This window comes from Ceratotherium simum, chromosome 23 (genome assembly GCF_057802395.1).
Source record: "Ceratotherium simum simum isolate JZ-2026a chromosome 23, ASM5780239v1, whole genome shotgun sequence".
NCBI lineage: Eukaryota > Metazoa > Chordata > Mammalia > Perissodactyla > Rhinocerotidae > Ceratotherium > Ceratotherium simum.
This window is the reverse complement of record NC_141922.1, coordinates 40,445,363-40,467,694: the sequence shown is the minus strand read 5'-3', so window position 1 is coordinate 40,467,694 and position 22,332 is coordinate 40,445,363. Positions and strand designations below refer to the sequence as shown.

The 22,332-nt window shown below is 38.0% G+C and overlaps 2 protein-coding genes across 5 annotated transcripts in view; one reads left to right on the top strand and one right to left on the bottom strand.

Moving 5' to 3' along the window:
• Nucleotides 1-5,834, top strand: part of ERICH5 (glutamate rich 5) — a 25,725-nt gene extending 19,891 nt beyond the window's left edge. The window contains exon 3 of one of the 2 annotated variants that reach the window (XM_004431286.3): nucleotides 1,320-5,834. In XM_004431286.3, the coding sequence (XP_004431343.3) occupies nucleotides 1,320-1,432 (113 nt within the window). In that variant the 3' untranslated portion in view covers nucleotides 1,433-5,834. The other variant, XM_087447601.1, reaches the window with a different exon arrangement.
• RIDA (reactive intermediate imine deaminase A) overlaps nucleotides 1-22,332 on the bottom strand; it is a 23,716-nt gene extending 1,384 nt beyond the window's left edge. Inside the window, exons 1-6 of one of the 3 annotated variants that reach the window (XM_087447602.1) lie at nucleotides 22,145-22,332; nucleotides 13,725-13,830; nucleotides 11,844-11,898; nucleotides 11,545-11,613; nucleotides 10,448-10,503; nucleotides 3,572-3,736 (exon numbers count right to left, since the gene is read on the bottom strand). In XM_087447602.1, the coding sequence (XP_087303728.1) occupies nucleotides 3,587-3,736; nucleotides 10,448-10,503; nucleotides 11,545-11,613; nucleotides 11,844-11,898; nucleotides 13,725-13,830; nucleotides 22,145-22,209 (501 nt within the window). In that variant the 5' untranslated portion in view covers nucleotides 22,210-22,332 and the 3' untranslated portion in view covers nucleotides 3,572-3,586. Of the gene's footprint in view, nucleotides 1-3,571; nucleotides 3,737-8,630; nucleotides 9,202-10,447; nucleotides 10,504-11,544; nucleotides 11,614-11,843; nucleotides 11,899-13,724; nucleotides 13,831-22,144 lie in introns of those variants that run through there. The other 2 variants (XM_004431197.3, XM_087447603.1) reach the window with 2 other exon arrangements.

Below are 22,332 nucleotides of genomic sequence, written 5' to 3'. Positions count from 1 at the left end.
GGTCTTTTTATCTTTTTGACAAGACCAGAGAACATGTACTATATCTTGGCATATGATTTTTTTAAATATACTTTACCAGCGTAAGACAAATGGTATCCATACTGTTCTTTATTGGAGTTATAATAAAAAAATAACATTTCTTCTGGGGCATGATTTACATTTTGGTAAATTTTAGCTTCACACTATAGTATAATTTAGTGAAGTGTTCATCCATGTGTTTCTTAATTCTTTCATTTATCAACACTGCAGTTTTTGAGTGCCTAATCGTATGCTAGGTGCTGGGGTGCAGAAGGAGTGAGTAAGAGATAGTCTTTGTTCTCAAGGGGCTCATAGTCTGATGGGAGAAGACAGAATGTCAATAAATTACTGCCCTCTATTGAGGTAAGTGCTTTAGCAAAGGTGTGTGAAAGTGCTCCGGGAATAACAAGGGGGAAGCAAGTGACAGCATGTGTTTGTTAGACCAGGGCTGGCGAGCTCGGAAGTCTTTAGGGCCTAGGATACTGAGGATGAGTGAAGCGAGGGGCACCTGTAATGTCGTGGGAGCCCTGGGGCCTCGGTGAACAGGAGGACACTCCTGTCGAAAGAGGCAGCTGCTCTTGGCTCCACCCACGAGAGTGGGGTCAGTGTTGCCAAAACGGACTTCCTAGGAAACAAATTTGTATGTGCAACGTCCAGACTTTTAAATGTTTTCAATCTTTAAATGTTTAGTGATTGTTTTCTTTAAACACAATGGCCAACCAAGACAGAGCACCCCTGTTCTGGGCACTCCTAGACCAGCTTTTGATTTATTTATTTATTTATTTATTTATTTATTTATTTATTTTATAATTTTATATATTTTCCCCCAAAGCCCCAGAAGACAGTTGTACGTCATAGCTGCACATCCTTCTAGTTGCTGTATGTGGGACGTGGCCTCAGCATGGCGGGAGAAGCGGTGCGTCGGTGCACGCCCGGGATCCGAACCTGGGCTGCCAGTAGTGGAGCACGCGCACTCAACCGCTAAGCCAGGGGGCCGGCCCCTGGCTTTTGATTTAGATATAAATGGGACTTTCTATTTGTAACATGTACTCCTGTCATTTCTTGGCTAATTCTCCATCTTGACTTTATATGAGAATGCCAAGACTCGGAGATGTTCATTGACATCTGCCATTCAGGGGATCTGAGAGAACCAAGGCCATCACCTTTCTTGACACCACCTGAAAAACTTACTGTTTAGACCTTAAGATTAAGAGCTGCCCCCAGTGGAAACCAGCTGTGGGGTACTTTATTTTTAATGCTAAATGGGCATCTCTTAATATCTCCTTTGGTTACTTCTCCAGGTGAGACAGGAGAAAAGGTTGAAACAGAGATGGAGAATGAGAAAGTAGGTGAGGGGGCTGAAACAAAAGAAGAAGAAACAGGAGAAGCTGTGGATCTCTCAGCAACCACATAGATAGGTATGGTGATGGAAGGGTGGACGGACGCAGTTGTTATAATAGAGAAGACAGAAAAATGGTCGTGAAGCTGTGTTTACAGATCTCATCTCTCAACATCTATGTGTGTGATACAAGGAGTGTGGTTATCATGTTCTTGATTACATTGTTCCATAAAACTGCTAAGCTGTAAGCAGTTTTCTTAGCTACTTAGAATAGTTACACGTTTACAACTATAATAGCCAGAGCCAATAACAACTGGGGTATATGATCATTTAAGAGGGTGAGGGCGTTCTCTTCATTGTGGCAGTGGGGTCATTCAGAATAGAAAACGAGACCTTTAAAAAGAAAGTATAAACCATTAGATATAGGTGGCTGGAGAAGGCAGTTAGGAAATTTTGGGGAGCTCATGATAATAAAGTCACACAGTTATAATTACCATGGAATAAGAATGAACAACAGCACTGGGGCAAATTATACCTAGTATTTCTTTCTGTCACAGAATTTAAAGCTGGTAGAACCTTGGAAAGCATGTCATCTAATTACCTTCTCACCTTAAGTCTATCTACTACCGTAGATCTTTATTTATCATGTAGGTTAAATATGTTAACAAAATCCTTTTCAAAGGAATGCAAACTCTGGTGCTGTTGCAACATTAGGCATTTTCACAATGAAAGGCTACACATTTTCCATGTGACATTTTGAGTCAGCTGTTGATTTTACACTTATGTGAGGTGTTTCCATTGGTGTTATCCTTTGGACTGACATTAAAGGTATTTGAAATTAATTGACTTCTAAATGTATTTCAGAGGCAAAAAACAGCAAGAATTAAAACCTAGATTTGTTGCCTATGTAGAGTCTATTCTTGGGCCCTATTCTTTTTTAGATTACTGTGATTTAACATGAGGCTTTAGAGGTGGAAAGGAGCTAAAAAAATCAAGATTAAAAAACCCTTTATAATATTTCATTCATGTTAAATGATGCATCACAGAAAGTTACTTTTCAAGAATTCTTCCAAAGTTGCCAAGGGATTTTGGTAAATGATTATATGTAAATAATAGTAATGATAGCAATTTTGCCTACCATTGAATGCTTTGTGTTTATGAATATCAGGATAGAATTATATTTTGGAAACATTTGGTTTCTTTATCTTATTTGTAAATATATATTTTGAAGATAACTGCTCAGATGAATTAACTAGACTCCTTTACTTTCGCTTCTATATTAAAATGGCCACTAAGATGACCTGTAATTAATGTCAAGTATATAAGATACAGGGAAGAATTATCATCTTTATTCTGATTTTAATATTAGTTGATGTTTCTGACTGTAATAAAGAGTTGAGGTAGACAAGAGGAGTTTACAGATGACATCATCCTTTCTGCAGAGTGAAGAAGCTGGATTGTGATTTTATTGAGAGCAAAGACTGTTTTATGTATCTTTGAATTCAGGCATTTAGCTCCTTTAATAGAACATGATAGGTGCTTGATAAATATTTGTTGAATCAATAAATGCATAATAAATACCAAATCTTCCCATTTACATTTAATTCATTAAAAAAGAATACATTTAAAATGTGAATTTGTGTAACACTAACATTTTCCTGCCCAGGCTGCTCAATCTCAGCAACAAGCTATATATTTTGTAGTTCCAAAAACAGCAGTATTTTTAGGTCAGAAAGTTACATAAGTCAGAACTGATGTAACTTATCGTTCAAGCTACATTTTGTAATACAAAGGTGTCTTTCCTGACCAAAAGGTATTTTTATACAGCTATCTAGAAAGTAGAAAATGTCAGGGCTTTCTGTAAAATATGAAGGATCACCTTAAAAACTATAATTGTGTTTTGTGTCAAGCAGGGAAACAGTAGGATTCATTTAATTAATAGGCATAAAGGTCCATTCTCCGTTGTGTGGACTGTCTTTTTAAAAAATCTCTAACATACGTTAAAGAGATCTATTCAGAACTCATTCTTGAAAGCACTGTTCCTCAAAAAGCATTATTATATAGTTGCAATGTAAAAATTTTCAAATTGTTTATAATCTCATTATTTTCCATTAATGACTAAAATAATTTATTCTCAGAAAATTTTGGAAATTTGTACTAATTTCTGGTACTTTCTATACTTTCAGAAAACACAACAGCTTGTTAGAGATTACAAGCATCTCGTTTTTATTAAGATAATTTGGTGACCCAATTCTGTATCTTTTCACAAACGCCAGCAGCGTGAACATCATAAAGCCATTCATGTAGCCCACACACGTCTGTAATACCCTCTACTCCTCTTCTTTCTCTCCCACACCAAATAGCGAGGCATGACTGTATCTGAAAAGTTGAAAGCATTTGCTTACAAAATGTCATTTAATCTAAAACTGTGTCAGCTTCTCTCCTCCCTAGAGCTTAGAAAGTTAACTGAGTGTTTGGTTATGATCTCGAGGTTTTAATTGCAGAAACAGAATCAGTGTAATTTCAGAGAGCAGCTGACAGGTGTGGAATTTCTCTTTTCAGTTTTTGTTACTATCAACAAAAGTTAGGGAACTCCTTACATTACTAATCTATATAGAGTCAAATTGGAGGCCTGTAACTTTACTTCAGTAATACCACTCAGCACACGTATTGGGCAATATTTGAGATATTGTAAGCTAACAACCGTATCATTATTCCTGTGCCTAATGAAAGAAGTCTCCAGACATCAAAGCCAGGCTTTAATAACTTCTGAAGGTGGAAGAAGGGCCAATCTATGTTATAGTAACCTAAATTACCCTTTCCATTTAATAATGTGCTGCTGACCTGCATAAACAAGCTACTGCCATCCACTACTGGGGACAGAAATCTGCGAGCCTCACCAGTTTCCGGAAAAAGACTTCTGAGAACCAGTTAGGGATACTAACTTTGTTTTGAAATTTGCCTCATTTTCTTTTCTTGTGAAATATAGATAGTTCTCAAATTTCTTCTTAATAAAAGTAACTGTAGCAAAACACCATTCAAGCTGTCATATGTCTATGGAAAAAGTAATGCATGTTACATTTAATTGATTTATGCGACCCTGATTCCAAACACATTCTAAAAAATTATTCAATGACAAGAGAAGAGGCTTCCCATGGCAGCTGTACTGTTGTAGAGGGGCTCTGGGCTGAGGAGGAAGTTTCAGCCCCAGCACCTCATTAGGATGTCATAAGGTCCTAAGAAGATTTTTCCAGTGCTCATCACACTCAGAGCAGTTCAGTGCAAGGACCAACTAATAGTTGATTTCAACTAGTGGTTACTTAGTGGATCAGTGTGGATTTGCTTCAAGTTTTCTAGATATCGGAGTTTTGTTAAAAAGTTTTTTTGGTAAAAATAACACTGCTTTTGTCTAAGTACTTGAATGTTACAGTGACTTTTTAGGTAATAATTACAAGGATTCCTTTATTATTAAAATAATAATTTTTTTAGTATAAAATGAATATATATTCATTGTAGAAACTTCAGAAAATATAAATTTTAAAAGATGAAATCTAAATATTACCCATAATTCATTCAGTCAAAAATCATGTTGATGTATAGGAGGGATTATTATTATTATTATTATTTTTTTTAGTGTTGCAATAATGTTAGCCAAAGCACAACTTTTTTTTTTTTTTTTTTTTTGTGAGGAAGATCAGCCCTGAGCTAACATCCATGCCAATCCTCCTCTCTTTGCTGAGGAAGACTGGCCCTGAGCTAACATCCGTGCCGATCTTCTTCCACTTTATGTGGGACGCTGCCACAGCATGGCCTGACAAGCGGTGCGCACCGTCGGTGCGTGCCCAGGATCCGAACCCCAGCCGCCAGCAGCGGAGCTCGCACACTTAACCACTATGCCACAGGGCTGGCCCCCAAAGCATAGCTATTAATAGAACTTCAGTCTGTTGGACCACTGAGCACAGCACTTCTGGATTTTCCTCAGTGGAATCTATTGGAGATAACGGGTTATAGAGAATGTTCCAGTAATACTTGCTCTATTAGTAAATATTGATTAGTGCTATAGAGAGAACAACTATGCCTAAGTATATCAGCATTTAGCTGACCACAATTTATGACAGATAAATAAATTTTTGATGTCTTAGGAAAAAATACTGAAACTAAATATTTTGTTGGGAATTATTTTTAATACTTTCTAATTGCGGACCAAATGGTAGAGAAAAGATTGTAAGCTCTTTAGAGGGCAGGAAAAGTGCCCTACAGGGCTTAGTACAAATTTGGCATCCTGTAAATATTTGTTAATGACAAATGCTCTTTATTCTTATATAATCATGATAATTTCCTCAGAACTGAATATAATTGGCTGTAGGGGAAAATATGGCCAAAATTTTTATAAAATTATTTTGTACTGCTGGTTCAATATTCAATTTTGATTGAATAAATATATTATTAGCAATAATAAAATGTTTGAAAGCTTTTCTTGGTATATTTTTTATCTCAATTTTTATTATAAAAACATAAAATTACTTTTGACTCATTATGTCCTTCAGAAAAAAAATAGTTCTTTAAATTGCACACTCTGTCAAAGGGAAGGAATATGACAACAGCGGGAAAATATGGGTGACTTTTTAGGCATCTCATGATCATTTATTTAATGATAATACGCTTAAAAGAGATTGCTGTTTCTGTATGTTTGAAAGAGCAGCATGCAATAGACGTTCCTTTTCACATTTAACAAAATGTACTGATTCTCCTTTAGTGTGGAAAGATGACTCAAAATCCCAACCCAGCCACTACAAGTCAATTAACTTGGATTCCAGCGTCTTATTTCCAGCTTTTTCATTCTATGGTTTGAATTTGAAGTCATGACCTATCTGTTTAAGCCCCTTATTCCCAGCCTGACCGTGATATCTAATGTCCTGGTTACAGTGACCTGCTTAGGAATGGGCCCCTAACCTGAGCTGGACCAGTCAGAGGCTTCTCTGAGACTCTTCTGCCAGAGATATAAGAAAATTATGTCTTTCTGCTGGGGTTAGTACGTCTGGGCCTGCATCATCTTCCCTAAGAGACAGATGGAGCCATGAGGTTTCTGGAGCACGCATGCCTGAAACCAGCTGTTCGGACTCCCCTGTTATGTGAGCCTATGAATTCCTCTTTTTTCCATTTATGCGAGTTTGAGTTGGGTTCTGTAATTTACAAATGAAAGAGTCTTAATATTAAAAAAAAAAAAGAGGTGTCTTGTAAATGAGCTGGAGAAAATAATAAATATAAGAGCAGAAAATAATGATAAAGAAAAGAAAGATATAATAGAAAGGATCAACAAAACCAAAAAGTGGTTCTTTAAAAAGGTTAATAAAATGGATAAACTTCTGTGCAAGATTGATTTAAAAAAAGAAAATAGAGGCCCAAATAAGCCATATTAGATAAAAAGGGGACACTTGAATACAGATAGATACAAGAGATTAAAAAGATGACTACAAATGTGAAAATTTAGATGATATGCGCAAATTCTACATTAATGACCAAAACTGACCGAAGAAAAAACTGGATAATCTGAATGCTCCTGTTACCATGAAAGAAATTGAAACAGTAGTTTAAAATTTTTCCCTAAAGAAAACAGCAAGCCCAAACAGTTTTATAGGTAAACTATCAAAGATTCAAGGATATTTACAACCATAAACTCTTTCATAGAAGAAAAAAGTCAGTCTCACAGATGAACATAAATGTAAAGATCCTAAACAAAATATACCTGAATTTGTATAAAACATATACATTATAAATATATATGTATATAAATATAAACACACATATTGACCAAGTTGAATTTATTCTAGGAATGAGAGTTTGGCTCTACATTATAAAAAATTAATTAGTTGTATTTACCATATTAGCAAATTAAATGAGAAAAGTCATATGGTGATCTCATAGATACAGAAAAAATTCAATTAATTTCAACAACCATTTTGAACTCGTGTCACCTCAAGCTCAGGTTCTCACTGACCTTATTAAACTTGTAATCCCCCAACACTCTTCAACTACCCTTCCTTTACTTTTCCCTATAGCTCTTAACAATCTAACATAATTTGTGTTTTTTTGTTTTTAAAAATTGTAAAATATACATAATAAAATTTACCATTTTAAGTATCTTTAAATGTACAATTCAGTAGCATTAAATACATTCACAATGCTGTGCAATCATCACCACTATAATTTCCAAAACTTTCTTCACTCCCAATAGAGACTCTGTACCAATTAAGCAATAGCTCCCCATTGCCCGCTACCCCCAACCCTTGGGAACCTCTAATCTACTCTCTGTCACTATGAATTTGCTTAAGATATGGTTTACTTATTTGTTTTTATTGTCTGTTCACTAGACCTTAAGTTCTGAGGGCAAGAATTTTGGGCTGTTTATTGCTGTATTCACAGCACTCATGACAATATCTGGCTTATTAAATATTTGTGGAAGGAAAGATGGAAGGAAGGAAGCAAGGAAGGAAGAACTTTTAGCAAAGTAGGGCTAGAAGGAGACTTTCTTGATCTGATAAAAGGAATATGTAAAAAACATATAGCAAGCATCATAGTTAATGGTGAAATGTTAAAGAGAGTCCCTTAAAAAACAATGCAGGGGGGCCGGCCCCGTGGCTTAGCGGTTAAGTGCTCACACTCCGCTGCTGGCGGCCCGGGTTCGGATCCTGGGCCTGCACCGACGCACTGCTTCTCCAGCCATGCTGAGGCTGCGTCCCACATACAGCAACTAGAAGGATGTGCAACTATGACATACAACTATCTACTGGGGCTTTGGGGGAAAAAAAAGGAGGAGGATTGGCAATAGATGTTAGCTCAGAGCCGGTCTTGCTCAGCAAAAAGAGGAGGATTAGCATGGATGTTAGCTCAGGGCTGATCTTTCTCACAAAAAAAAAAAAAAAAAAAAAAAGAAGAAGTAAGATTTGAGGAAAAAACAGTTGGAGTTTTAACTTCATGATCCACCCCCCACTTAAAAGATTTTATTTTATTTATTTATTTTCCCCCCAAAGCCCCAGTAGATAGTTGTATGTCATAGCTGCACATCCTTCTAGTTGCTGTATGTGGGACGCAGCCTCAGTATGGCGGGAGAAGCGGTGCGTCGGTGCACACCCAGGATCCGAACCCGGCCGCCAGCAGCGGAGCGCACACTTAACCGCTAAGCCACAGGGCCGGCCCAACCCCCCACTTTAATTAGGTAACATATAAATTAAACTGTTAAAAATAAGTGAACAGAATCACACCAAGGCAAATCTGCACATCTTATTTTATTTCCATTAGAAAAATATTATCTATATAAAATTTTGGTCCATTTTCTTCTCCTTTACCTCTACCATTCAAATTTGAATACTTCAATTTTACCCAAGTAAAAGCAGAATCATTTATCTGACATGAGAACTGAATATTTCACATCATTAAATTAACAGGATTTAATTGAATTGTGTGTTCTTTATTATTTCTCAGGAATAGTAACTCAACTTTCCTACACGTTATTTCACTTTACTTTTATTTATGTGAGTTACTATGTTATACGTTTCTTTCCCCACTTCCAGTAATATCAGTGTGCATAAGTGTAATTTATAACATCAGTAAGTGGATTCATCATCTAATCTTTAATTCATGTTCAATTCCCCTTATTATATGGTATTTCCATAATAACTTCAGATATTTTAGTCAATCTTACACTTTCCAGCATCACTTGTAAAAATTAAGGTGTTAATTAAACATTATTAAAGTTCCAGACTAAATAACCTTGGGCCCACTTAGAGAGATGCTGTTGTGAGAGGTCCCAGGACGGCTACTGCTTCAATCTCCACACGGCCTCCCTATAAGGAAAATCATGAAGCAATGTGTAGATCACTTTTCACAAAGTAAGAGAGCTCCATTAATACCTACTAAAAACATATGCAACTAACAGTGATACAGCATTTTTAACATTAAACTTTTCAAAGAAGGAAAGGAGGGGGAAATACTCACTAAGAACCTATGCTAGGCCAGGTTACCATGATGAACATGTTTGTGTACATTAGTTTATGTGATTCTCACAGCTGCTCTATTAGACAAGTGTTCTCTCCTCAATTCACAGAACGATACACTGAAGCTTAGAAAGGTTAATTAACTTGTCCCACGAAACAAAGCTAAATGGCGGTGGCTCAACCCACGTCTTGTGATTCCAACTTCACAGCTCTTTCTGCTACACTCAGTATCTTAATAAGTTTGATGGTACTGATAATTCCAAGTAACAACCAATTAAAGCAATAGAAATACCACTCACAGAAGATAAATATTTTTTAGTAGAAAATTACAAGTGAAAGTCAGTGTGAGCTCCTTCTTTATAGGTAGGAATATTGTGCTGCTAAGGGGCACAGAAGAGCTTCAAGTTAGATTAGAATACCAAGGGAAGAATGGTGAGAAATATGTGAGCCACTGGTGTCGAGATCATGTTACTAATGTAAGGTCTAGATTTTTATTATACAATAGCCAAGTGAAATTTTCACTGCAGAACTCACAAATCTGGCTCAGTTTACAGTCCCTATGTAACATTACAACAATACAGCTGCTATTTTACTTTTTCTCACAATTTAAGTATTCTGATTTTGTTGTGTTCATGTGTGGCCTTAATTTTTTTTTTTTTTTAATAATTTTTATTTATTTATTGTTTCCCCCAAAGCCCCAGTAGATAGTTGTATGTCATAGCTGCACATCCTTCCAGTTGCTGTATGTGGGAAGCGGCCTCAGCATGGCCGGAGAAGCGGTGCGTCGGTGCGTGCCCGGGATCCGAACCCGGGCCACCAGCAGCAGAGCGTGCGCACATAACTGCTAAGCCACGGGGCCGGCCCAGGCCTTAATTTTTAATTTTACTAATTTTTTAAGACAAATTTAAAAAAATTTCTTAAGTTTCTCAATTTTTTTCCATGCATGTAACATTGGGTGTTTCCTTTTAGACTTTAAGTTCCTGATTTCCTTTTTTTTTCTCATTTAAAACTTCCTTCCACATTGCTTAGTTTATTATTCAGAAAATAATGCAGAAATTTAAAAGTGTGTACATAAGTCATTTTAAAGTGTACTTACTTTGGGCAAAGCAGCAACCTGGTAAGCAGCTCTAGCAGGGAAACTACTCTTGAAATCTAAATTTAAAAGAATTTAGTTTTAGTTTGCAGACATTGTATTGTTACTCAAAGCTGCATAATCAAGAATTTGGTAAGGGCTTCATAGATTAGTCAGTTCTTAGATATAAGCAATATTGAAAAAAGAAGTTCACATTCACATTTGTTTGATAAAATATTTTGCCATATGATTCCTATGACATTTAATACTTTTTGAAATGTCTTAGCTTTCTGGAAGAAAATGAAAATACGCACATACTCTGACACTTTGATCTTGTTTGATGTGAATGGGGTTTTGTTTTTAAAGTGATACTTACAAAATAGTTATCTAAATAGGGAACAGCTGCCCATCTCCAGCAAATTTTTTTTTTTTCCCCCTGGCAGGAACTTTCTCTGCTAACTTTGGTCTTCTCTAGCCAATTCTTTAGGAGAGAATAAGTAATGATGTTTTTTCCATGTTATACCTATCTCATCTCACCAGGTGGTAGTGACACCCATTTTCTCCACTAGGACAACAATGTTAATAATGATAGATTACATTTACTGAGTACTTACAACACACCAGCGTATGTTCTAATGTGTTTACATGTTGTATTAACTCATTTAAGCATTCCAACAATCCTATAAAGTTTTATCCCCATTTTGCATATGAGGAAACCAAGGCATAGAAATGTTAAGTAACTAACCAGCTAACGATTCTGAGAGAGCCAGAATAGAGATGGTGGCTAGACTATATCATAGCAATAATCAATACAATCTATGTGCTAAAAAATTATTAGGAGGGCTTAAAAAACCTGAGAAGGGTGTAACAAAATTAAGCTTTAGGAAAATGGATTTGTATGGTTGTAGCATATTATTCTAGGGAACACAATAGAAACGTCTTGGATCTTTCTTATGGGTGCACACGGTATGTTTCCAATCAGACTATTAATTCTTTTAGGACAGGATCTATGACTATTTCCTCAGCATTTCCTATCACTCAATTCATAATGGATACTCATTAAGGTTAACAGATTCATTTCTCTTTAAAACGGAAAATAGTAATAAAGCCAGATTACTTACACTGTTTGTAGATTTCGTTGACAGTATTGAAGTCATTTATGTCAGCCAGCAAAACAGTTGTTTTTACCACTAGAAGATATATACATTGTTATTAGGTTCAGCTATTTGGTCTGATCCAAAACATTACTTAGAAAAACAGTATATGGTCCTGTGACTGTCTTGATTAAAATGGGACTGAAATTAAAAGAAGTTTAAAAAGCAATAAAGATATGGCACAACATATTACTGGATGCCATGTGTTCTTCAAAAAGACCAAAGAAATATCAAACAGAAATGTGAAGTAATATCAAGTTGCTCACCGTTACTGAAGTCACAGCCTGCAGCTTTGAGAATTTCACCTATGTTGGTAAGAGCCTGTGAACCAAGGCAAGAAAGGCCTAAGGCACTGATGTCATTAAAGCTTTAATTCAATCCAATTAATCATCTTTTACTAATACCTCCTGAAATAGCCTATGTTGCAGAAAAATTCTCCCTTTCTAGGAAACTCTACTCTTTCAAGGCCACCTCCATCCAAGTGAATTGCTTCTTGGCTTTCCTTTTTTTGTGTGTGAGGAAGATCAGCCCTGAGCTAACATCCATGCCAATCCTCCTCTTTTTGCTGAAGAAGACTGGCCCTAGGCTAACATCTGTGCCTGTCTTCCTCTACTTTATATGGGACACCGCCACAGCATGGCCTAACAAGCGGTGCATCGGTGTGCGCCCGGGATCTGGGCCCGGGTAGCCAGCAGCAGAGCATGCGCACTTAACCGCTACGCCATGGGGCTGGCCCCTTGGCTTTCCTTTAACAGAGTGAATCTTTCCAAAATATGGTGAGGAGGTGTCTCCTTTTGTGAGTAAAAAGATTGGACTGAAGTCTCTTCCTTAGTGCTAGAATGTGTGATATTCTCAATGTCCACTAAGCTGAAACAGAAATAATTTCTGGGGATCCTAATTCTATATCACTTTGAGGATAAGCAGGAGCTAGTAAACATTAAAACATGTTTTCTTTTAAAGCAATATTTGATTTTAAAGAGTTCTTTTTCTTTTTTCTCAAAAAAACAATATTAGTAAATTATGTATATGTTTGACACTCTGGCGTTCAGAAAAACATCAGTTTTTCACCCTGTCCATAACTTATTATTTTTTCAATTCATTTTTCCTCTCCACTTTACTGGTCACATTATAAAATTTGACGGTATTTTTGTTTTTTAAAAAATAATCTTCTAAACAGATAATACATGGATATGGCAAACAAATTCAAAAGCTAAAAAAGCATATACAGTGAAAAGATGTCTCCCACCCTTATTCCTCCTCTCCCCAGTTTCCTTCATCAGAAGTAACCACTGTTTCTAGTTTCTTGTATATCCTTCCAGAGACAGTCAATGCTGGTACCAGCATAAATGTATATATCCTTAGACACACACACACAGATGGTAGCATATCATGCGTGCTGTTCTGCATCTTGGTCTTATTTTATCATGTAACAATTTATCTTGGAGATCTCTCCATATTAATTTAGTTGTATGGATCTACCATGATTTATTTAACTAGTTCCTTATGGATGGACATTTAGGTTGTTTTCTATCTTATTTTATAAACAACTCAGTGAATACATTACATTGTAATTTAATTCTATTTACTGGATTAGAACTGTATTCCCCATTCTTATTTAAATGAACATACTACATACAATATTTGATATTTCTCTCTTACTAACAAAATGTTGACTTTTACTTCTGTGGTGGGGTTTTTTTTTGGGGGGGGGGGTCAGTGACCCTGATAAGAAAATTTCCCAATCCATGTGGAAATGGCAAGATGTTATCTGATTTCAAAAATTTCGAGTTTTTCCCCCAGTTTTATTGAGATATAATTGACATATAACATTGTGTTAGTTTTAGGTGTATAACATGATGATTTGATATATGTACATATTGTGAAAATGATTACCACAATAAGTTTAGTTAATATCCAATAATTCAGGTTTAAAGTCACTTTGGAAGGTGTAATCTTTTTTTTGGTTGTTAAATGATTCATCAGATTTCCAACTTTCTACTGACATAAAACTGTCTTAAATCAATCAGTAACTTAAAAAAGCATTTATCTGGTAATCTCTATAAAACAAATCAGCAAAGTGGATTCTTAATACTCCTCAATATTAAAAGCAGTAGAGAAGAGAACTTCAAGTGTGGAAAATGACTTACTTGTTTGGCTTCTTCTGCCACCCCTCCTGGCACAAGCTGTCCACTTGAAGGGTCCAGGCCTATCTGTCCTGAAACGTAAACGGTCTTGTCGACTAACACAGCTTGACTGCAATGAACAGAAATGCAGCATATATAAAAAATATAAATATGAAATTCAGTGCTGAAATATTTCTTTGTTAGGACACAAAGAGCACAAAATGTAAAATTTAAAAAATTGATAATTAGACTTCATTAAAATTAAAAACTTTTGCTTGTTGAAAGACATCTTTAAGAAAATAATCCAAGTCACAGATTGGGAGAAAATATTTGCAAAATATATATCTAACAAAGGACTTGTATCCAGAATACATAAAGAACTCATAACTCAATAATACGAAGACAACAACCCAATAAAAAGTGGACAAATGAGGGGCCGGCCCGGTGGCGCAAGCGGTTAAGTGCGTCCGCTCCGCTGCGGCGGCCCGGGGTTCACTGGTTCGGATCCCAGGCACGCACCGATGCACCGCTTGTCAAGCCATGCTGTGGCGGCGTCCCATATAATGTAGAGGAAGATGGGCACGGATGTTAGCCTAGGGCCAGTCTTCCTTAGCAAAAAGGGGAGGACAGGCAGATGTTAGCTCAGGGCTGATCTTCCTCACACACACACACACACACACACACACACACACACAAACACACACAAAATGGACAAATGATTTGAACAAAAACTTCACAAAAGAAGACATATGATGAGCTAAGGAGTATATGAAAGATGCTCAACATTATTAGTCATTAGAGAGATGCAAACCCAAACCACAATAAGATCCATTACACACAATAAGACATCACTGATGACAACAAGTATTGGTGAGGATGTGGAGCAACTGGAACCCTCATACACCGTTGGTGGGAATGCAAAATAGTACAGCCACTTTGGAAAACAGGTTGGCAGTTTCTTAAAAATTTCAACATACAACCCAGCAATTTCTTTCCTAGACAACTACCCAAAAGAAATGAAAACATAGTCCAAAGACTTCACATGAATGTTCATAACCGCATTATTCATAATAGCAAAAAACAAAAACAAAAAAACAACAAATAAACCCACCCACTAATAGATCCAACTAAAAACTACGTATTGATTGATTCCACTGATAAGAAATTCTTGGAAAGACAAAAAAATAGCAGCAGAAAGTAGATTAGTAGCTGCCTGGAGCCAGGGGTAGGGGTAGGGATTGACCACAAATGGGTACGAGGGACATTTTGGGGGGTGATGGAAATGTTCTAAAACTTGGCTGTGGTAGTAGATGCATGACTCTATATATTTATAATGTAACTCTACGCTTAAAATGGGTGGATTTTATATGCAACTTATACCTCAGTAAAGCTGTGAAACAAAAAAAATGCAATGCCAAGAGCACTCTGAGAAAATAAGTAATTATTCTCAGACAAGATAAACCACTGCTTGTTGCAGGGTCAATTAAGGATCCACCTGTGAGGATACACTTCATTTCTGCAGAGTGCTTTCTTGTGGAACTAACTTCTTCTGTAACGAGGATGCTCAATTTCAGAATAAGGATAAAATCACAGAAAAAAGAATAACCTATACTGAGACCTGAAAAGAGTCAAACAAATCAACTTTAAAGGAAATTTATTAGTTTTTGGATAAGGAGAATCCCTCTTTTTTTTTTAAAATTGTAGTAAAATATACAAAACATAAAATTTTCTGTTTTAACCATTTTTGGTATACTTAACCATTTTTAGGTATTCAGTGGCATTAAGTATCCCATTTTAAAAATATTGATCAAGAAACCTTAATATCACTTTAAATTTAGAAGTAAAATTAGTTTTACCATTTCCATGCTTATTTAGAAACAGGATATTCTCATTTCTAACCTTCTAGTTCTCTATATTTTGAGAGAACTATATTCTATATATTCTAGAACTGTATTCTATATATCTAGAACTATATTCTAGTTCTCAACATGCTCCAAACTTTCCTATCTTTTACTTCATGAAGTTTCCCCTGATTTTCTTGACCATATCTTTTTTCTTTATAATTTTAAATATAAAATTTATCGTTTTTTTCTTTATAATTTTCTGATTAAGAGGACATTCACATGGCTCAAAAACCCAGAAAATGTAAAAAGAATCACAGTGAAAAGTCTCCCTTCTGTCCTTATCTGCCATCTGCTCAGGTCCCAGCCCCTACAGATAACCATTGCTCTTCTTTATGTATTCTCAAGTTTCTTTGGAAACTTTATATATGTGAAGAAAATATATGAAGAAAAACGAATACAGATTTTCTTCCCCAGTTTGCACAACATATGGTATATTAAACACTTCTACACTTTGCTTTTTTCACTCAACGGTATATCATGATCTTTCCATAACTATTTGTAGAATGCTTCCTCATTCTTTTAACAGCTGCGTAGCATTTCATTGTATGGCATACTTTAACTGGTCACTATTGATTCCAATATTTTGTTATTGTAAAGAAAACTACACTCAAAGCCATCACACACGTACACATCATTTTCCCCGGGCAAATAACTAAGCCTTTCTTTCTTCTGAAGCCCAGAGGTTTATAGTGTGGCTCATAGTCTGGGCTTTGGAGAGCTGAAGAGGGTAGATTTAAACTTGGTAACAAGATTTAGATTGCCTAGGGGGGCCGGCCCCGTGGCTTAGCGGTTAAGTGCACGCGCTCCGCTACTGGCGGCCCGGGTTCGGATCCTGGGCACGCACCCACGCACTGCTTGTCCAGCCATGCTGAGGTGGCGTCCCACATACAGCAACTAGAAGGATGTGCAGCTACTGACATACAACTATCTACTGGGACTTTGGGGAGAAAAAGGGGAAAAAAAAAAAGGAAGAGGATTGGCAATAGATGTTAGCTCAGGGCCGGTCTTCCTCAGCAAAAAGAGGAAGATTGGCATGGATGTTAGCTCAGGGCTAATCTTCCTCACACACACACAAAAAACAAAAAAAATTAAAAAAAAAAAACATAAAAAAAAAGAAAGCCTAGGAATTCTTCTCAACTATCTGGCTTTCACCCTGGCCCCAAAATAGATAACTATTGAGTTTGTTAATGTGGAAGCTTTTCTCAGGTTGAATAATACCAGCTAACACTGTTTCTATCAACTGTCCTGTGTAAAATGAGGCTACTCTAGGCCCTTTGCAAAGTACCTTTAACTCTCCCCATATTTGAAACATAGTTTAAGCCCATATGCATTATCAATGCTCAAAAACTTTATGATAGTAAAAAGGAACTCATTTATCCTCAGAAAATGAAAAGTAAGCCCTGGACCTCTGAGACTATCTAAGCTATGTGAGTTATCTCTTACAGATTAGTAAAGAGATTGTTCACAAAAATAATTGGATAGCTGACCATTCCTGATCATAAGAATCCTGCTATCCACTGACAAGTCATTAGGCTCCAGAAAATTTAAAAGTGTATTGTTCTACTTCTAGGTCAAAGTGTAACTTTGAAAAGCATCCTAGTAATAATTCTCATATCATAATCTATGCCAAATGGACTATCACCTCAAGATTTTATGACTATTTAGATGGTGTGCTAGCAAAATGGAAAGCAATGCAATAGCAATGTGACGTCAAAATCTCTCAAGGTTCTGTCCTGGAGTGCTTCTGACACGTGCTGAGCTGATCAGCTAATTAGTGACAATACCCCATCCATCCCCATGCTACGGACTGAAAGTTCAACGCATCTGAATTCTTCCTGGAGAAGACCCAGAATTTTCAAAAAGTGTACTCACTACAAATTCCACGCACAAAAACTCGTTTCCAAATGGTTCTTAAAACATGTCCAATTAACTTTATCAGGATATAACCACCTAGCTGGAGTGCGTTTTTTCCTTCAACATAAAATACTGAAAATTAGCACCGCTGCTAGTGGCCATTTTTGGATGCAAAAAAGCAGAAGAGGCACAATGTCCTGGAAGGTCTCCACACAATGAAGCTGGTTGATGGCTTTTCTCAAGTCATACTGGTATATTCATATAACGATTCCTTCCTTTTTTGCTTGCAGCTTTATAAAGATAGTTGACTCTCACCTCCGTGTCAGCCAGGGGTATCACTGTCATGCTTTCTTTCTTGAACAACGTACACACTTGAGGAAGGTGTATGCTTCAGGCTCTATAATCACTTTTTTGTTTTTGTTAAGGGTTGCTTTTGTTCTAAAGTAAAACCAGTGGATGACTGAGGGAGAGGGATCAGGGCAGAAATTGGAAAGATTATTGATTTTTACTTTTACTGTAATACCCCCTTAACTATTCTTATTGTCTTCTTCAAATTACTATCTGAATTCTCTTCTTAAAAGAGATCTGGCCCCCCTCCCCCCGTGGCCTAGTGGTTAAGTTTGGCGCGCTCCGCTTTGGTGGCCCAGGGTTTCATTCCTGGAAGAGGACGTACACCACTCACAGCAGCCTGCTGTGGCAGTGACCCCCATACAAACAGAGGAAGATTGGCACAGATGTTAGCTCAGGGCCAATCTTTCTCAAGTGAAAACAGGAGCATTGGCAACAGATGTTAGCTCAGGGCCAATCTTCCTTAGAAAAAAAAAAGAGATCTGATCATGTCAATTCCTCTTCAAAAACATTTGATGGCTCCTCACTGCATACCAAATAAAGTTTATGCTCTTCAGCCCAGCACTGGAAACCACCATAATCCAGACTTTGCTAAAAGCTAATTTTTAGCAAGAGGCAAAACAAAAATTCAAAGTCCAGCTCCTAACCAGTGTTTCACAAAGTACAGGCAATACACAAACATTGAATCACAGCAAGGGAATGATTCCCTTTTCAATGCTTTTTCAATTCTTCTGTGCAAGGGACAGAATGATTAAAGATCGAGCTCTGGAGCTCACAGCCTAAGGTGAATTTAGGTGTGACGGCCTAAATTCTGTCACACCACTTCCCAGTGGTGTGACTTTGAGCAAAACCTTGCATACATCAGATTCTTCATCCGAAAAATAGGGACTGTAATAGTAATTGGGCACATAAAGCACCTAGAACAGTGCCCAGTGCTGAGTAAGCATTAATAAATGTTCGCAATTATGACTTCAATCCTCTGATTACATGAAGGAGAAAAAAAAATTATTAGAAAACAAGTTAAAGAAACCTATCATTTTTTTTTTTTTTTTTTTGCGAGGAGATCAGCCCTGTGCTAATGTCTGCCAATCCTCCTCTTTTTTTGCTGAGGAAGACTGGCCCTGGGCTAACATCCATGCCCATCTTCCTCCACTTTATATGGGACGCCGCCACAGCATGGCTTGCCAAGCAGTGCGTTGGTGCGTGCCCGGGATCAGAACCGGCGAGCCCCAGGCTGCTGCAGCAGAGCGCATCCACTTAACTGCTTGCACTGCTGGGCTGGCCCCAAGAAACCTATCACTTTTAACAAAAAGAGAGCAGGCTTTGGGTTCTGAGCCAACTGCAGTAAGCAGCTAGAATTTAATAACATTTTTTATTTAATTGAGTTTACTTTTTACTGTTACCTTCTATTAGGTTGTTTTCTATTTAAAGTACTGCTGTAAAGTTTCCTTTTTAAATCTGTTAAATAAAGTGAGCCATCTCAAAGAAAAGTGTTAAGTAAATTACAATATAGGTGGTACACAGATTTGGCAAAATAAAAAAATGACTAAGAGTGGTACTTGGATTACTAAACCTTCCTCCAAAAAATCTTTATGCCATGTATTCCTCCACCTCTATGCCTCAAGTCACTCCCTCCATCTGGAATGCCCTTCACCTCATGACTTCCTGTTGAAGTCCTTAACCAAGTAATTTAAAAATCAAACTTCACAACAGTACTGTAAATGGCAAACCCAACCTTCAAACCCAAATCAAGGACTACCTCTCACAAGGAGCCTTCTTATTTATTTATTTTTTGTGAGTAAGATCAGCCCTGAGCTAACATCCATGCCAATCCTCCTCTTTTTTTTGCTGAGGAAGACTGGCCCTGAGCTAAGATCTATTGCCAATCCTCGTTTTTTTCCCTTTTTCTCCCCAAAGCTCCAGTAGATAGTTGTATGTCATTGTTGCACATCCTTCTAGTTGCTGTATGTGGGACGCCGCCTCAGCATGGCCAGAGGAGTGGTGCGTTGGTGCGCGCCCAGGATCCAAACCCGGGTCGCCAGTAGCGGAGCGTGCGCACTTAACCGCTAAGCCATGGGGCCGGCCCCAACAAGGAGCCTTCTTAAATCTTCTTTTTCTCCCTCTGCCCCAAGTTAGCATCAATTTCTTTTCCTCTTTTGCCACTTTCCCTCCCCACTGCTTCCTCGCTCCCACTGCATTTTATTTGTAACCCTACTATAATAAATACAGTTCTGCCACATATAAGTGCTATTTCTCATGGCAGTGTGGTATAGAGGAGGGAGCTAGGGCTTGTTCAAATCAAGCTCTGTCACTTATAGACTGTCTGACCTTGGACAAGGTCACTTTGAGCTTCAGTTTTATTTTTACAAAAGGGGATGGGAGTTAGAGAAGGTGGTTGTCACGGTGCATGCCATACAGCATGCACTAAATTAAAATGTTTTTTTCTTTCCCTCATATGCGTGAATGTCTTTCACACTGGATGGCTTCTTAAACATTTTTGTATCCCCTGCAGTGCTTGGCACGTACCAGGTACTCAGTGCATGTCTGTCATAGCACAAATGTTTCAGCAGTAGAAGTTTTCCAGCCGTAGTTCTTGTAACAGTGAACAGATACCATAAGCTATATTTTAAAAAGGAAAAATGGAGGCTGGCCCGGTGGTGCAAGCAGTTAAGTATGCGCGCTCTGTTGCGGTGGCCCGGAGTCGCTGGTTTGGATCCTGGGCGCACACCGACGCACTGCTTGGCAAGCCATGCTGTGGCGGCGTCCCATATAAAGCGGAGGAAGATGGGCACGGATGTTAGCCCAGGGCCAGTCTTCCTCAGCAAAAAAAAGAGGATTGGCAGATGTTAGCACAGGGCTGATTTCCTCACCAAAAATAAATAAATAAATAAATAAATAAATAAATAAAATAAAAAGGAAAAATGGAAAAAGGTTTCAGTGTATACTGAAGAATTAAAAATAACAAAAATTAAGAAAAAAGTGTCCAACGATGCATATGAAAAGATCCAATGGTTTTCAAGTGGAGACATTTTAAGAAAACAAAGTTTTAGGAGCCGGCCCCGTGGCTTAGCAGTTAAGTGCAGGCCCTCCGCTACTGGCGGCCCAGGTTCGGATCCTGGGAGCTCACTGACGCACAGCTTGTCTGACCATGCTGAGGCGGCAGCCCACATACAGCAACTAGAAGGATGTGCAACTATGACATACAACTATCCACTGGGGCTTTGGAGAGGAAAAGGGAAAAAAAAAAGGAGGAGGATTGGCAATAGATGTTAGCTCAGGCCTGGTCTTCCTCAGCAAAAAGAGGAGGATTGGCATGGATGTTAGCTCAGGGGTGATCTTCCTCACAAAAAAAAAAAAAAAGAAAACAAAGTTTTAAAAAAGGGAATTAAGCTTTCTATTTAACAGTGCTTCTGACAAGTGGAAATAATGTACATAGGGCAGACTTTCTGACCAGTATACATATATTTAGCTAGAGCATGTCAGGCCATCTTAGAAAATGATCTTTGCTGTGATTTGTATTTGATTTTATTAGTGGGAATAAGCATGGGCAATGAATTCATAAACATCACAATGCATTTACATGTGTCCTAAAAACCAGTGTCTCCAGTAGATGTGCAGGGATTTGCTAAGTATTTCTGTGAAAAGAACTCGGCTCTCCCCAGGAGGACACCCACATCTGTGGATGGGATTACTCCTTAAAATTAAGAGAGGGTTAGAGCAAACATTATGCTAAGTGAAAGAAGTCACTCACAAAGGATCACATATTGTAGGATTCCATTTATAGCAAATGTCCAGAACAGGCAAATCCATAGAGACTGAAAGTAGATTAGTGGCTACCAGCAGCTGGGGGGAGAGGAGAATGGGGAGTGACTGGTAATGGATACAGGGTTTCTCTTTGGGGTGATGAAAATGTTCTGAGATTATATAGTGGTGATGGCTGTACTACTTTGCGAGTACAATAAAAAAAAAAATCACTGAATTGTAGACTTTAAAGGGGTGGATTTTATGGATATGTGAATTATGTCTCGATAAAGCTGTTACCAAAAAAATAGTCCCAAAACAAAAAACGGACCGCTTCTAACCGAAAGGAGCGTATGGTTGACTGGGCTGCAAAGCCAGGCAGCCCCAGGTCGGGGCAAAGTCCCCCGCTCCCAGTGGGGCTCCTAACTCGCTGTGGGTCTCCGGGTGCACGCTCCCTTTCCCGGATTCAGTTTCCTCGCGCGTCGACGAGGTTGGCCGATGACCCCGAGGCACCCCAGCTGTGACCCGGAGTGGTCAGTCCGGGACCCCTGACCCCGCACGCCCGGAGTCCGTCCGCGCTCCCACATGCCCCGTTACCTGTAGGGACCAATGGGCCCTGGGGCTTTCACGGTGCTGATCACCCTTCTAATCAAGGACGACATGACTAGTCCTTTTCTCTTAAGGTCCTTCCGAGAAAACAACTCCGTCCACCACCACCACTCGCGCTCGAGACTAACCAGCCCAGGACAGACTCTCCGCAGTAAACGCGTCTCACCGGCGGCTTC